Source organism: Monosiga brevicollis, genomic scaffold, assembly GCF_000002865.3.
Source record: "Monosiga brevicollis MX1 MONBRscaffold_31 genomic scaffold, whole genome shotgun sequence".
Taxonomy (NCBI): Eukaryota; class Choanoflagellata; order Craspedida; family Salpingoecidae; genus Monosiga; species Monosiga brevicollis.
The window spans coordinates 381,838-395,542 of NW_001865068.1; the positions used below are offsets into that span (position 1 = coordinate 381,838).

At 54.1% G+C, this 13,705-nt stretch overlaps 5 protein-coding genes across 5 annotated transcripts; 2 read left to right on the forward strand and 3 right to left on the reverse strand.

Moving 5' to 3' along the window:
- Positions 1-1,639: 1,639 nt before the first annotated feature.
- MONBRDRAFT_29095 (uncharacterized protein) lies at positions 1,640-3,571 on the reverse strand (the record flags this gene model as incomplete). Its single annotated transcript, XM_001749558.1, has 10 exons — positions 1,640-1,705; positions 1,814-1,906; positions 2,022-2,082; positions 2,159-2,220; positions 2,301-2,399; positions 2,490-2,588; positions 2,634-2,794; positions 2,817-3,006; positions 3,091-3,182; positions 3,298-3,571. 10 exons carry the CDS (start codon positions 3,569-3,571, stop codon positions 1,640-1,642), a joined length of 1,197 nt encoding a protein of 398 aa, XP_001749610.1.
- Positions 3,572-4,129: 558 nt separating this feature from the next.
- On the forward strand, positions 4,130-4,543 carry MONBRDRAFT_11727 (uncharacterized protein; the record flags this gene model as incomplete). Its single annotated transcript, XM_001749496.1, has 1 exon — positions 4,130-4,543. The coding sequence occupies one exon, from the start codon at positions 4,130-4,132 to the stop codon at positions 4,541-4,543; it is 414 nt and encodes a 137-aa protein (XP_001749548.1).
- Positions 4,544-4,741: 198 nt separating this feature from the next.
- On the reverse strand, positions 4,742-8,898 carry MONBRDRAFT_34190 (uncharacterized protein; the record flags this gene model as incomplete). The annotated part of the gene is made up of 17 exons (XM_001749559.1): positions 4,742-4,983; positions 5,089-5,207; positions 5,320-5,393; positions 5,484-5,524; positions 5,648-5,752; positions 5,865-6,047; positions 6,127-6,322; positions 6,377-6,453; positions 6,594-6,833; positions 6,934-7,001; positions 7,071-7,167; positions 7,316-7,559; positions 7,652-7,955; positions 8,070-8,175; positions 8,323-8,482; positions 8,648-8,724; positions 8,827-8,898. The coding sequence occupies 17 exons, from the start codon at positions 8,896-8,898 to the stop codon at positions 4,834-4,836; spliced, it is 2,313 nt and encodes a 770-aa protein (XP_001749611.1). The 3' UTR covers positions 4,742-4,833.
- A 573-nt stretch (positions 8,899-9,471) lies between these two features.
- On the reverse strand, positions 9,472-11,879 carry MONBRDRAFT_29097 (uncharacterized protein; the record flags this gene model as incomplete). Its single annotated transcript, XM_001749560.1, has 10 exons — positions 9,472-9,573; positions 9,651-9,741; positions 9,829-9,881; positions 10,039-10,106; positions 10,200-10,347; positions 10,468-10,552; positions 10,679-10,725; positions 10,823-11,128; positions 11,558-11,641; positions 11,733-11,879. The coding sequence occupies 10 exons, from the start codon at positions 11,877-11,879 to the stop codon at positions 9,472-9,474; spliced, it is 1,131 nt and encodes a 376-aa protein (XP_001749612.1).
- A 735-nt stretch (positions 11,880-12,614) lies between these two features.
- Positions 12,615-13,221, forward strand: MONBRDRAFT_29098 (uncharacterized protein; the record flags this gene model as incomplete). Its single annotated transcript, XM_001749497.1, has 2 exons — positions 12,615-12,762; positions 12,812-13,221. 2 exons carry the CDS (start codon positions 12,615-12,617, stop codon positions 13,219-13,221), a joined length of 558 nt encoding a protein of 185 aa, XP_001749549.1.
- Between the last annotated feature and the right edge of the window lie 484 nt (positions 13,222-13,705).

The following is a 13,705-nucleotide window of genomic DNA, read 5'->3' on the forward strand; positions in this document are numbered from 1 at the left end:
CATTTTGCCAAGCACTCGGCTCGCATAGACCGACACGGCTACTTGTTGAAACGCGGGGCCTGGAACACGGCCTTTAAGCGCCGCTGGTTTGTCCTCAAGGGTAACCTCCTCTTTTACTACGTCACCGATTCGGATGAGGAGCCTCAAGGCGTGATCGTCCTGGCCGGTTGTGTCCCAGAGCTGGGGGACGATGATCCGGTCTCGGGACTGTACACCTTTCGCCTCGTTTTTGATGCAGGCCAGGGACACCGCGTCTACGAACTTGCCGCCGATGATGGTGCGAGACATCCCCAGGGCCCGTTCAATGTGACGATGCGTTGTTCTTGCTCTTGTTCTTGTTGTTGCTTTCTTTGGCGCTCTAGCAAAGTACACATAATACGTCAAGAGCCCTCATCTGCGCTTGCTTTTCGCCTCACGCTCTACGTAGATACGACCCGCACCGACTGGATCAATGCGATTGGCAAGGCCGACTACGACGTTCTTCTTCGCACAGTTGAAACCTACGAAGATCAGCTGCAGAGAATACAAAAGGGCGAACCTGGTATCCTGGCAGATGCAGGAAATGTGCCAACTGCGACGGCAAGATCAGCTATATTTGCTCTCCAGCGCTTCGGTCCTGGTCGACTCTCCCCCCACGACCGGCCGACCAAACCTTTGACGCATTTCCACGGCGTTGCGGGTACCGCGTCTCCCGATCTCAGCCGTCGTGTAGCTGCCTCATTGGAACATCTGGATTTGAAAGACCAGCCTGTTGCCCCACCTCGGGCCTCATCCAACCCGGCGCCGGCCCTCGGAGCCCGCGTCTCAGCCACGCAGAATCTTACCGGGCGCCGCTTTAAATCAGTCAAACCCAAGCGCTCCTCATCTGGTGGCTCCGATCATAGCCTTCCCTCCCGAAGCGGCGTGTCTCATTTGAGTGGCGTCACCGAAGAAGATGGTGACACCGTCGTGTCTCTGGCAGTACCGACTGTGCGGCAGCGCTCGCTTTCCAGCAGTGAACCACGCGCCCCACCACCCCGATTAAATGACCCGCATTCTGAAGCTTAGCTCGCACCACTGCTTAACACCGCCGTCTCTGATACAGGGTTCATCCTCTTAGTTCAGTTTAATGATGCAGCTTATCTTGTTGCCGTGTGCCTTGTACATCAACTGCGGCTCCTGCATCTTTTTTGCTTCCCTCTCTGGTAATTGTGTTCTTGTGTCTTCTTTGCTGCCCGTCTTCTTCAATCCCCTCCTCGACTTTCTCCTTGTCTTTGTCGTACTTGCCATGGGTCTGCGACCCGCCCTCAGCGTCTGGAGATAGTGGCCGACTTTCATGTGCCACCGCATATTCTGGGACCGGTGTTTTTTTTTTTTTTTTTCTTCTTCTTCTTCTTTTGATTTGTTTCTTTCCTGGCTCTCTGAGTCGGCGTGTGTTCAAGAATGCGCCAAGAATCAAATGCAAAGTGTGCGCGCGCCATTCACTCCCTCTCACACGGGTGCACTCGATGTATCCTCAATCCAAACACGCTCATGTATGGGACCACACACGTGTTCATGACAGAGCGTCCATCCACTCAATTTGGAGGAAACGATAAATCAAAAGAGGAATATCGGGCTACATCAATCGGGTTTCGCCTCGGCTCGAGGAGCCAATCATTTAAGCGGTAAAGGTGGCAATTAGGTGCTCGGCGGCCACGCCGGGCGTCATGGTGCGCTCGCGCATCTAGAGCCATTGAAGCATTGCCATTCAAAGAAACGGCCATTTAGTGCCAATACAAAACCCATGTCCAGAGGGTTGAGCAGCGGGTGAAAGAGCACCCAAAACACACACCTGGCGGGTAATTTCAGGCAAAAGCGCTTTGACGCCATCATGTTGATGGAAGCGCTGCATGAGATCATCTTGGACGTGCCGCCACATCCAGCGCTATATCAGGCCGGGGATAATAAGCCCACAACGCACAGGTGCAGCATTTAACATTCAGAACAAAAGTTTCTTTCAGACAACAAGGCAATCAACCCAGCGCGCCGAGCTGCACGACCTCATATTGGTTTGAACGTCGTTCCATTAGCTCCCCACTGGCCATCATAGCGTCATAAAAGCTAAGCATGGTACACCCAAGTTTTCGTGAGCTCGAGTCGGGTCCTGAGTCACCTTAAAGTCGAGAAAGAAGATTACCTGTCAATAACATCCTTCACCTCCGAAATGCCGCGGTGCTCCAGGGCGGAGGTCGCTACAACCTGTGGTGAAGCGATCGCAAGGACATGAGAAGCACGACCTAAGCAGCCGTTTCTGCCTTGTGCGTCCATTTGGCAAGTACCTCAGGATCCCAGTTGCGAGACTTGCGACGCATCAGATGCAATGCATTCTGGTGCTCAACCCGTGCCCGGTGGGCCGCTTGAGTTAAATCACCATCCGCCTAAATGCACAAACAAGTTAAATCAAAGGTAGTTTAAAAGCAAAAACAAGCACACGCGAGCTGCACATTGCTGGCATCACCAGGCAGCACCTTGTTGATGATGATGAGGTCAGACACCTCCATGATGCCACGTTTGATGCCCTGCCGATTTGATAGCATGTGCAAAACACCGTTCTGGTCAAAGGCAGCCTAGAGGAGGGAGGATTGGGTACACCAGGCACCACTGAAACCGACCTGAAGCTCGTCTCCACCAGCTGGTGGAAGAAGAAGGATGAACATATCCACCATGTCCGCCACGGCCACCTCGCTTTGACCGACACCGACCGTTTCGACCAGGACCACATCCGCTCCAAAGGCCTCGCAGAGCACAATGGCATCGGTCGTGTTGCGTGCAACTCCGCCTGATCATACACGTACGCAATTGAATCATGCGGAAAGAACAGCGGTACCACAGCAGGTAGGCCAGCGAGCTTGGGAGAGACAAACCCAGGGAACCGGAGCTGGGAGAAGGTCGCACATAGGCGTCTGGATGAGCAGACAGCACAGGCATGCGTGTCTTGTCCCCGAGGATGGAGCCACCCGTAATCGTGCTGCTGGGATCAACCGTCTACCAAACCATATGTACAGGGCGTGCTGAGCATCAACAAGCCAGGTCAGGCCAAGGACGGCAACAGTGACGCGATTCCCGTACCAGCACCCCCAGACGCAACCCAGAGCCCAGCAGATGCTGGCCAAAAGCTTCGATGAAAGTGGACTTGCCCACGCCCGGGCTCCCGCTGATACCTAAATGAGACAGATGACATCCAGCAAATAGGACGGATGCACTCAGTGTGACCAACGCAGAACTGGGTCGGAGCAGACTTTGGCAACGCTTCCGTTCAACGTGGGCGGCAAATACCGAGGCGCATGGTGGGTCGGGCGCGCTGGCCTTCCTTGGCGCGCACATGACGCTGCAAGCTAGTGAGGAGAAGCTGTGCCTGTGCGCGGCGGGCTGGATGCGTGCTCTCCACCAAGGTGACGGCTTGAGCCAGCGCACTGCGCTGATGGTTCAGCACACCATCACGCAAGCGTCGCGTTCGAGCCGTCATGGCACTCTCATCGTCTGCTTGATCCAGATTCACAGAAGAGGCCACCGCCCGCGCGCCTGCAAGCCGAGGCGCGCCCAGCCCCATCGACCCCCGAGCCGCAGTCACCGCCCGCCAGCCCCAGGCCCGAGCTGCAACCAATGCCGCTGCCATGATCTATACCCCGTAGACCCACTGGCCGCACCGTGCCTGCCCCTCTAGCAATCAGATGCCAAAAGGCCTCCGTATTAAACGCAGTAAATTGGTTCACAAACTCAAGCTACGGTGTTATTGAAAACTGCAATAAATACGATAACCGCTACAAAAGTCACAAAAGTATTTTAGTTGTTTCCTTTCTTTCTCTCTCATTTTTTTCTTTTTTCGTTTTTTTTTTCTTTTTTCGTTTTTTTTTCTTTTTTCGTTTTTTTTTTTTTTTTTTTTTTTTTGGAGCGTTGTCGTTGCCTTTTGCTCGACAAGTACCGGTGCAGGCTGGTGGTACCAGCGGCAGGGCCCGTTCATAGGGGATACACACAAGTGGGCTGTTGAGACGTTGAGCAGGTATGTCGTAGTGTGGAGCGAACCGACGTTCCTGGATCACTTTATTAACCACATGCTTATGTTTTGTTGTTTTTTGGTGTTGGCTGGGAGCATAGACCACCCTCGAGCATGGCAGACCTATCACTCTCAGGGTTGCAGATTACGCCAGACACTAGCTTAGGTGACAGTAGACCGTCCATCTACGACAAAGATGCCACCTGCTTGGTCCCGCCCACGCGAGAGCTGACGGGGCCGCGCAAGGAGCTTTACAACATGGCCATTTCTCAGACCTGCAAGCTGGTTTTGAAGGACGGTCGGATAGTTCTTGGGACGCTCGAGTGTGTTGATAGCCGTGCCAACATTGTATTGACTGGGGCAGCCGAGTACCGCCTGCGAGCCTCTCCCCTTGCCATGCACTCACGCGAGCGCGCTGTGGAACACGGCGGTGCTCTTTACTACATGACCCGCCATCTTGGTATCGTCTCAGCGACGCCAGACCTCTTAGAGGCTCTAGCCGTGGTGGCCGACCCCGCCATCGCATGAGGAGCTTCAGTGCATGCTGGCAGTGCAAGTGATTGTGGATCAAGGATACCACTTGCACATCGATCAAGAGTGGTTGTGGACGACATAAATTGATGATGATAAGAAAATTTTCATGTTCTTTTGATGGCGGCTCAGCGCCAAGCGCTAGCAGATGCTGCGACTGTCTGGGGAAGGGGACGGACTGGCAAACTCAAAAACCAGGATCTGGCAAGTCAATTAACCAACGGGGCAGGGAATGGTCAACCGCTCATCGGGGATGACTGTGTGGCACAGCTGTCTTGTTTGTCTTGTTATGCCACCACAAACTGCTGATACAGCAGCTCCCGAACTTTGTAATACGTCTCGCAAAGCGGGCCGTCGATACTAAACGATCCGCCGAGCGGATCTTTTCCTACCACCACCTGATTGTTGCACACTAGCTTTTCGACCCACCAAGACACCTGCGCGTGAAGCGCCAAGAAGCAGCAAAAGCAATGTGCGTTGAGTGAGGGATGACCCAGGGTTGAGCGGTGGCAGAGGCTGCGTCCACCAGAACAAACGCGCACCTCCACTTGGTGGTTCTCCAAGACGGTCTTGAGTTGACTCAGACGAATATCTCCAACGAATACGGCATTGTGCTCCGCCGCTTCGGTGGCTGCCTCCAGTTGTGGGAGCTTGGCGCGCTCTAGATACCCACGCGCATCACGAAATGATGGTGAACGTGTGAGTGGATTACCCAGGACCAGGACCGAATATGATTCACTGAACATGCAAAAAGCGGTCCAGCCCACACGTACTGCTACTCGTTTCGTCGCCTTCAGTGTGTGCCAGGACGCCATCGATCCATGCAATCTTATATTCGCCGGCCTCGCTGTATAGGGAGCAAAGTCCGTGAACAACCCGCGTACCCACCTGCATTCGCCTGGCACGCATAAATACGGACGCGTGCCCCTCCACCTACCTGAACTTGAGCGAAGAGACGAGTGCATCGCGAAGGCGCAGCTATACCAGCAAAAAGGATATGATTTACCATGCGACGAACGATGAGCGAGGAATTGATTGAGTCGCATACACATATGGTCTGCGACATCGATAAGAGAAGCCAAGACATTGCGCCAATTGTACCTGGAAGATGTTGCGCTCGCCAGCAATATCCACCCGCTCGAAGCGCTTGGGCATGACGATCCGCTCCAAATCGCGCAGCTTGTGAACACAGCTATCAGCCAGCTCCTGAGCACACAGCACGCACGCCCATGTGAGACACAAGCCACGGGGCACTATGCTTGCAAAGAAACGCAGTATCTTTGAATCCAAAGCAAATGCCTCCCCTCTTGTGACTGACCTCTGTTTCATCCTCGGTGCCGTGCAGCAGAACGAGAAAGCGAGGACGCATCCGCTCGAGAATGTTGAGCATGGACTCGCGGTCCGAGAGACCCTCAAGATCCAAGTACTCGACCTGACAGCGCACACTCAGGTCTCGCTGCTGAGCCACGACCTTTGATGGGCGCTCAGCTTCTTGAATAGACTGGGAGACATGACAATGGCACAAGATAGATGAGCGCGGTGCATTGACGCTTGCTTGATGCACCAACATAGACACCTACCGCAGTAAGCTCAGCTTGCATGGCCTCAAGGTTGCTATCCTCTGCTGGCTTGTCTGCTTCATCTGCAGCTGGGGCTTCGAGGCCCGTGGCCAGGTGTGAGTCGAGCAACTTGAGCTTCTCTCGATCAAAGGTCATGCCGTAGTCGTCCCATTCAACCTTTTGTGCGCCCATGAACGAGTCGTAAGTGGAGGCACGGCTGGGTCAAAGGCGGGTATCGTGATTCAGGCGAGCTCTGTCAATCTGCGGCCACACAACCTTGTTGCTCTGAAACGGAAAGGTAGTCAAGGCCTGGCGGCGCGATCGGAAGGTACGATCCTTCGCCCGAGTCTAACAGATCACGAAAAAAAAAAAAATAAGTCAATAAATAAAAAATAAAAAATGAAATGAAAAATTAAGTTTGCTGAGGGTGGCTCTCCACGAGCTAGGCGGCCGTCTATGCCTCGGCGATGATGGTCGCGCAGGCTGACCTGTTGCGGAGTGTGATGAACGGCATCTATTGAGGGTTGAGTGCCGGGGAGACGCATGGGCAAGTCTGCGACGTGATCGTCCTCGTCCTCGTCATCCTCTGAATCTGAGCCCACAAAGGTGCCCTCGGCCCGGGCCTGAGCCAGAGCATCCTCTTTCTGTTGCTTGGCTTCCTCGGCTTTGTGTTGTCGATATGCCTTGAGTTCTTCGCCCTCAAGTTGCACTCGAAACCGGTGCTCAAACTGTAAGGTGATGGTATAAACCAATGAGCGTCGGTTGGAGTCTGGGAGGCTAAGCGGCTAGGTGTGGTCGAGGTTCCACGGTCGCTGTACCACCACCAACCTGGATGGTGTGTATTTGTCCGCTCTTTGCCAGTAGGCGGGCCCCAAGGGAGTGGGGTGGAGGCCGGGCTATGATGGCAGTGCCGGGTGAGCCAGTGGAAGATATCAACGAGCAAGCTGCGTGAGCCAACTCCATACCGATGAAAAGAAAGCGATTGCGGGCTTCGCCTGCAAGGCGAAAGAGAAGTTCACGCCCAAAGCCAGCCTCGAGGCTACTGTGAGGAACAATTACGACCTAGGCAGAGCATACGGAGTGTGTGGGATGAGTATCGCGCGCGTGGCGCTGGTTGCTTCTGAATTCAAGGGCGCAGGGAAAGACAGTTGGCACGTATTTAGGACACCGCGTGCGGTGAGGCGGCAATGACTGTAGGAGCCGGTAATACCTTGGCGCCTGCGGAGCGCATGACTCCATCGACCGTCTTTTGGCATTTGATGTTGGGGCAGGCAAAGGGGTTGTGGGTCATGGTCTGGAGCTTGACCAGCATTTTATCGGACATGAACTCGATCAGGGTTTGCGCAAACTCTAGCACGTTATACGAGTTGTGACTGAGAAAGAAGACGGGATAGGTCTTGAGACCCGGATTGTCGTTCCAATGTGATTCAAAGAGCTGCACCAGTTCCAGCGTTCTAGCATGCGGCAGGAGGAAAGACCGGATCAGGACCAACGGCATTGCGTTGCGTTGGGAACTCTGGAGCTTGAATGTGCGCGCAAGACGAACCGTCCAGCTGTGTCGGCCACCACCACCATGGTACCATCGGAGCGCATGGTTTGCTCTGCTAATGATAGAAGCTTGGCCTCGCGCTCCTTGGGCTTGAGCACCATTTCCGTAGAGGCGTTGCGGGCACCGGTGATGAGGAGGGAGGGGCGTGTCAAGAGCTGAAAGACGGCGGGGCGCAAGTGTCGTTCGGAGCGATGGTTGTAGTTGAGGGCATACACAACGTCTTCGTCATCCTTGGTGATGCGCCACACAGTACCGCCCAACATGTGACCAGCTTGCAGGGCAAGCAGGGTGATGCCGGTGCCTGACAAGTTCAATTCATGGACCATGTGAGATGAGCAGTGAGGACCACAGCACTGTGTCACGTGGCGAGATGAAGAAAAGCAAGCGGTTGGCGTGTGCCGAGATCTCTACGCACCGGCAACCTCGATGGCCTGTGAATATTTGACTGAGGTGATGTTGGCAAAGGATTCGTCAATGCCATCGAGAGAAAACGTTTCAAAGTCTTCTTGCTCCATTCGCGCCTGGAACACGGGCAGATACCGAGAGGTTGAGCGCAGGGGGCATGGAGCAGTCGCGGTTGGCGCACGACCCATGGCTAAATGCCAGCATCTCGGCCCCACTCGACAGCGTTCATTTGTCCAGAGGGTGGCTCAGCCTTTGTCGCCTACCTGGAAGGCGTCGTAGAGGAAAAGCAGACCGAGCTGCTTGATGGGCAGCGTGGCATAGCAGGGACATGTCAACCCAAGTTTTTCGTAGGCGTACGGCAAAGCACCCAAGTGATGGATGTCCGGTTGGCTGAGGAGTACAAGATCAATCGTGCTGGCCACTCTACATGCGAGAGGATGCAATGGCACCGTTGCGAGGTGATCAGCGTGTCGGTCACTGATTATCAAGGCCGGCCTTCTCAGGGAAAGCGCCGGTACAAAGCTGGGAGAAGAACACAGAAAAAAAAGAAGAAAAGGCAACAGCACTGCTCGGGCGAAGCACCCTCACTTGGCAAGGGCATCGAGCTGCGTGGTGTCAAAGTGCTCACTCCAGCCGCAGTCGAGCAGGATCCGGACGCCATCAAGCTACAAGACGTTGGCCCGTCGATGTGAGCGCATGCTCCAAGTGCTTTTCACCTTGCATCCTCACACGCATGCCAACGTGACACAGGCAACACCCCCACTCACCTCAAGCAAGTAGCAGGGCGGTGACTCATCCAACACCCCGGATAACGCCTCGACGCGAACGATAAAGGCCATGGCTGCCCTTTCAGCCAGCCCCCTTTGAAAAGCAACAGAAAAAAATTTTAAATGGTTCCTTTGGTTGTGTGTGTGTGTGTCTCTCTCTCTCTCTCTCTCTCTCTCTCTCTCTCTCTCTCTCTCTCTCTCTCTCCTCTCTCTCTCTCTCTCTCTCTCTCTCTCTTTTTGTGTTTTTGATATGAGTGTGTGTGTGTCTGTGTCTGTGTCTGTGTGCCTCTGTGTTGTGTGTGTCTGTCTATATCTCTGTGTGTGTCTGTATCTCGGTGTCTCGGTGTCTCGGTGTCTCGGTGTCTCGGTGTCTCGGGGCCTCAGTGTCTGTCTGTCTGTCTGTCTTGTGTGACTTGGTATCTCAGTGACCGATGTCAGTATCCCATTTCTATCTCTATCTTTATCTCAATCTCGATCTCAAAATCTATATCTCGATCTCAATCGCTATCACGCTCTCCCCAAACCTCTTCATCCCTTTTGCGCTCGCGCTCTCCCCTCCTCTCTCAAGTTTGTTCTTTATCGGACTACTCTCAAGACTGCGCTCTCATCACTTTATGACATGACTTAAAAGAGCTCGAGGTCCGTTCAGCGACGCGCGGGCGCAGCAGCGGCACCACCATTCTTATCCTCGGGCATCTTAAAGGTGAGAAGCTGGAAGACTAGCATGGCCGGCACAATGTACATCCACTGCGAGCAGCACCCAAACGTTGTGAGCGGGGGACAGTCTACCTGGGCAGGATGCACACGTTGGTTGGTACACGTACGTATTTGCTGAAGAAGCCCTGTTGCTCTTCGGGGCGCTCCTCCTTGGTCAAGCGGCGGGTTTGCTCTCGAACAAAAGGCTCAGTATCCGGCCTAAAAGAGCCCATGGCCGCCACAGAGATGAGGGCAAGAGGGATGCGTTCACGCGATGCGTTCGCGCGATGCACAAGACAAACTTACACCGAGCCCGTGGTGGGTCGAGTCAGGAGCACCGACGTCTTGAACACTTGCTTCTACAAACAATGACAGTAGGCACACACGCGCGCACACACACACACACCCTCATCGTCAGAACATATCTTTGGACATGGCCAGCGTACCCAGTACGTTTAGATGTCACCCCGTGTGGGGCCTGAAACGAAACGAGCTGGTATTCATGGCCATTGGCACCTTTTTGCGCAGGGTATCCTGTCCCTCTTGACCGCCCCGGGCCGTCAGCGCAATGCTTTGGACAAAGCCTGGGCAAGGGAATGCATGAGCACATCAAAGCGATGGTGAGAACCAATCGTCATGCGCACGAAATGCAACGAATGCAGCGGGGCCTCACACACCTTCGCGGTTCACGTAGAGCCGGAGTGTGTCTTGAAAGCCCGACTGGTAAAGAGCAGCGGCGGGTACAAAGCCCTCTGCCATGGACTTGTGCTCCCCACGCTCAGAGGTCACGCGAACGCGATAGAGCCCATTGGCCTGCGCCAGGTCCTGAAATGCACACAAGGGACGTGGAGTTGAGTTATGACCTGTTGGACATGCAAACAGATGAATCAACGCCTTTTCGGCAAGTGCAAATGAAATGGTCAAGCATGAGCTTTGAAGACGAACATAAAGGCTTTGCGCGTCGCTCTCGCCCAGGTCCTGGTCCATGACGCCATGCATGCTCGTGCTTGACTTTGGCTTCACGGTGCCCCTGCCAAGTGCGAGAGCAAACAGCCGTAACCTCACAGTGAGCCGGTTGCAGAGAAGGCATGATTATCCATGCACCATGCATGAACATGGGCTTGGCTAGATCAGCGCGGCAACGACCAGTCCTTACCGCAGATGAAACCCTTGACCATAATCGTGCTCCACCGTATACGTCATCTACCAGCAGAGCGCAAAGCCCAGTGCCCAAAATGATCAGCCTCGGTGCAAACGCGACAACAATGCCAGTTGTGAAAAGAGACGGTTCGAGGCCTACCATTTCCGACTCCGCCACATCAGCACCCCAGCCCGGGGCCACCAGACCCAGAAGCAAACCCAGCACCACCACAGATGCTGCCATCATTGACGTCGCTGCCATCTCGATGTGTGTGTGTGTGTGTGTGAAAGTGTGTGTGTGTTTCTCTCTCTCTCTCTCTCTCTCTCTCTCTCTCTCTCTCTCTCTCTCTTCTCTCTCTCTCTCTCTCTCTCTCTCAACCAATTCCTCTCTCTCTCTGTGGTCGTTGTACTTTTCCTTTGTGTCTTTGCTCTTTCTCGCTCTTAAGTTCTCTCTCTCTCTCTCTCTCTCTCATGTTTCGCGTGTGAGACGGTGACTGCGGAAGTGTGCTTTTTGTTATACTTTCAACTGAACACACACACACACACACACACACACACACACACACACACACACACACACACACACTCTCGCTAAGGGCTCGCTCGGTTCAGATTTGCTTGGCAATTCAAGTTGAAGTGGTTCTTGTCAGGTGGGGGAGATTGAAGACTGCGCCGTGGGCGAGAAGAGCATGCATAACAGGCCAGAGCCGTTGGTTCCCGTAATGTGCTGGATCCACACCTCTGCCATCCGCCATTTGCTGCGGGTATTAGTCAAACATTGAGGTATCCTAATTTCCCGTCAATGAGATTCGACATGGCAGAGCATATTGCAGGGCTGTGAGTGTTGGACGGCCTTGTGAGCAAGGCCTGGAATTGGTCCGAGAGGGGAACGCACAGTTGTAAACTGGGGTGTGGATGCCGTGGTCGATAGATCAGACAGTCCATCCTGGGCCTGCTGGGCCTCCACGGCAGCCTGGGCCTGGGAAAGGTTGAGCCAAGACATTGATGAGAGCCCTGTGCCACCTGCATCGTAAAAGGCCGCGCTCAAATCCAAAGAATGACGGTCGCACCTTGTCCAAAAGCTCTTGTTGAAGCTTAAGGAGTGCTTCTGTATCCTGTGCTCCGACATGAACAAAATGGCCCCGCGAGTTTGTCTGATGAGTGAAGCCAAGCGCCAAGTAAACACGCAGAAAGCCCACGGTCACCAGAGCAAGCATCCACGCACGGCTTCGTCGACACGATGGGCTTCGCGTTTGGCTTGACGCTTGGCCTTTTTTGCCTGAAGTAGAGAGGGGGTCGAGTCAGCTCTAACATAGAATGGCTGAGCTACCCCAGGGCAGCCGGCGCACCCAAACAGAATGCCGGGAGATGACGATGGATGGGTGGGAGACGTACGCTTTGCTCCGCATGCAATGATTTGCCGAGCGCCCCGGTAATCTTCAGGAATCGATGCATCTCGAGCTTCTAAAAAAAGGAGCACATGGATTTGTCAGGCGAGTCGAGGATAATTGAGAACGGGGTGTGACTGACTGCTCCGCACAGCACGACGCTCGACCGGTACCTCGAGCGCCGTTAGAATGTCGGCTTCGGTGATGGTGTTCTTCCCCCGTTCGGTGCTGGCTTGCACCGCCTCGGACGTGATGAGCCGCACAAACTCTACGCTCACGACCAGTGGGGATGAGTTCCTGTGTTTCGTTCCACTTTCTAGAATGGTCGGAGGAGCGAGCCCGTGAAAGGACGAGACTGACCATTGAGCGATTCCAGCACAAGATCCTTGGTATCGGACGCCACCTTGACACCAGCTGGCGTCAGATCTTGCAGCAGATGCACCACTGTGGCTGTCCGGCAAGCAAGTCAAGTGAACACAGCCATCTATCTATCAATCCTTCCACCTCCCGATCCCGAGCAAGAAATGGAGAGGCTTACTCTTGGGTAACGAAGCCTCCGACGACATGTTGCAGATCAAAGATCCACACAAGCCAATACCTTGGCGCGTCCAGCACCCGGCATCAACCCCGACACCGCCAACCACGACCAACACCACCTCAACCAGCCATCCGCGCCTCGGCTACTTTGAAATTACCTCTGTAACTTTTATCAGTTCGTCTCCTCTCTCTCTCAAGCTCTCTCTCTCTCTCGCTCTCTTAAGTTCTCTCTAAAGCTCTCAAACTCTCTCTCTTAAGCTCTCAAGCTCTCTCAAGCTCTCTCTCAAGCTCTCTCTCTTCTCTCTCTCTCTCTCAAAAGCTCTCAAAAGCTCTCTCTCTCAAAAGCTCTCTCTCTCAAAAGCTCTCTCTCTCTCTCTCTCTCAAAAGCGCTCTCTCTCTCTTAAGTTCTCTCAAGCTCTCTCTCAAGCTCTCTCTCAAGCTCTCTCAAGCTCTCTCTCTCTCAAAAGCTCTCTCTCTCTCTCAAAAGCTCTCTCTCTTCTCTCTCTCTCTCTCTCAAAAGCTCTCTCTCTCTCTCAAAAGCTCTCTCTCTCTCTTAAGTTCTCTCAAGCTCTCTCCCAAGCTAAACTCTTTTGATATCACACACACACCCAGACACACACACACACACACATAGAGACGGAGTGCGGGCGGGCGGATCAAACTGCCGTGTCGGCGTGTGTCTCGTGTGGTTTGCCCGGGTGCTTGGAGCTTGCTATGAGACTTGGAGAGCCGTTTGGAGTGTGCTTTCCAGACAAGAGGTGTTTGTTTTTTTCCATCAGGCTGAGAGCGGCGTGATGGACTCGGCCAAGTATATTAAGCGGTCGCGAGTGGCAGGGGTGGTGGTCAGTTCCGATGGGGTCCATGTGCCGACCCGCGGCGCCGATGATTTCAAAGAGGGTGACCTTGCCCTGACCGCGCACAACCTGATCTATGTGGCTGGCACTACTTTTGTCGAGGTACGCGTTGCTTTTTGACCCCTTGGCTGCAGAAGGAGCTCGCACATGCGTCCCATACACATGGGCACCACCAGCACCCCGGTACAGCTTACACTGGCGCCCGCCGCTCATGGCCATAGCTCTTTCATACGCAAATCCTGCACACCGCCCACCGATCAACCG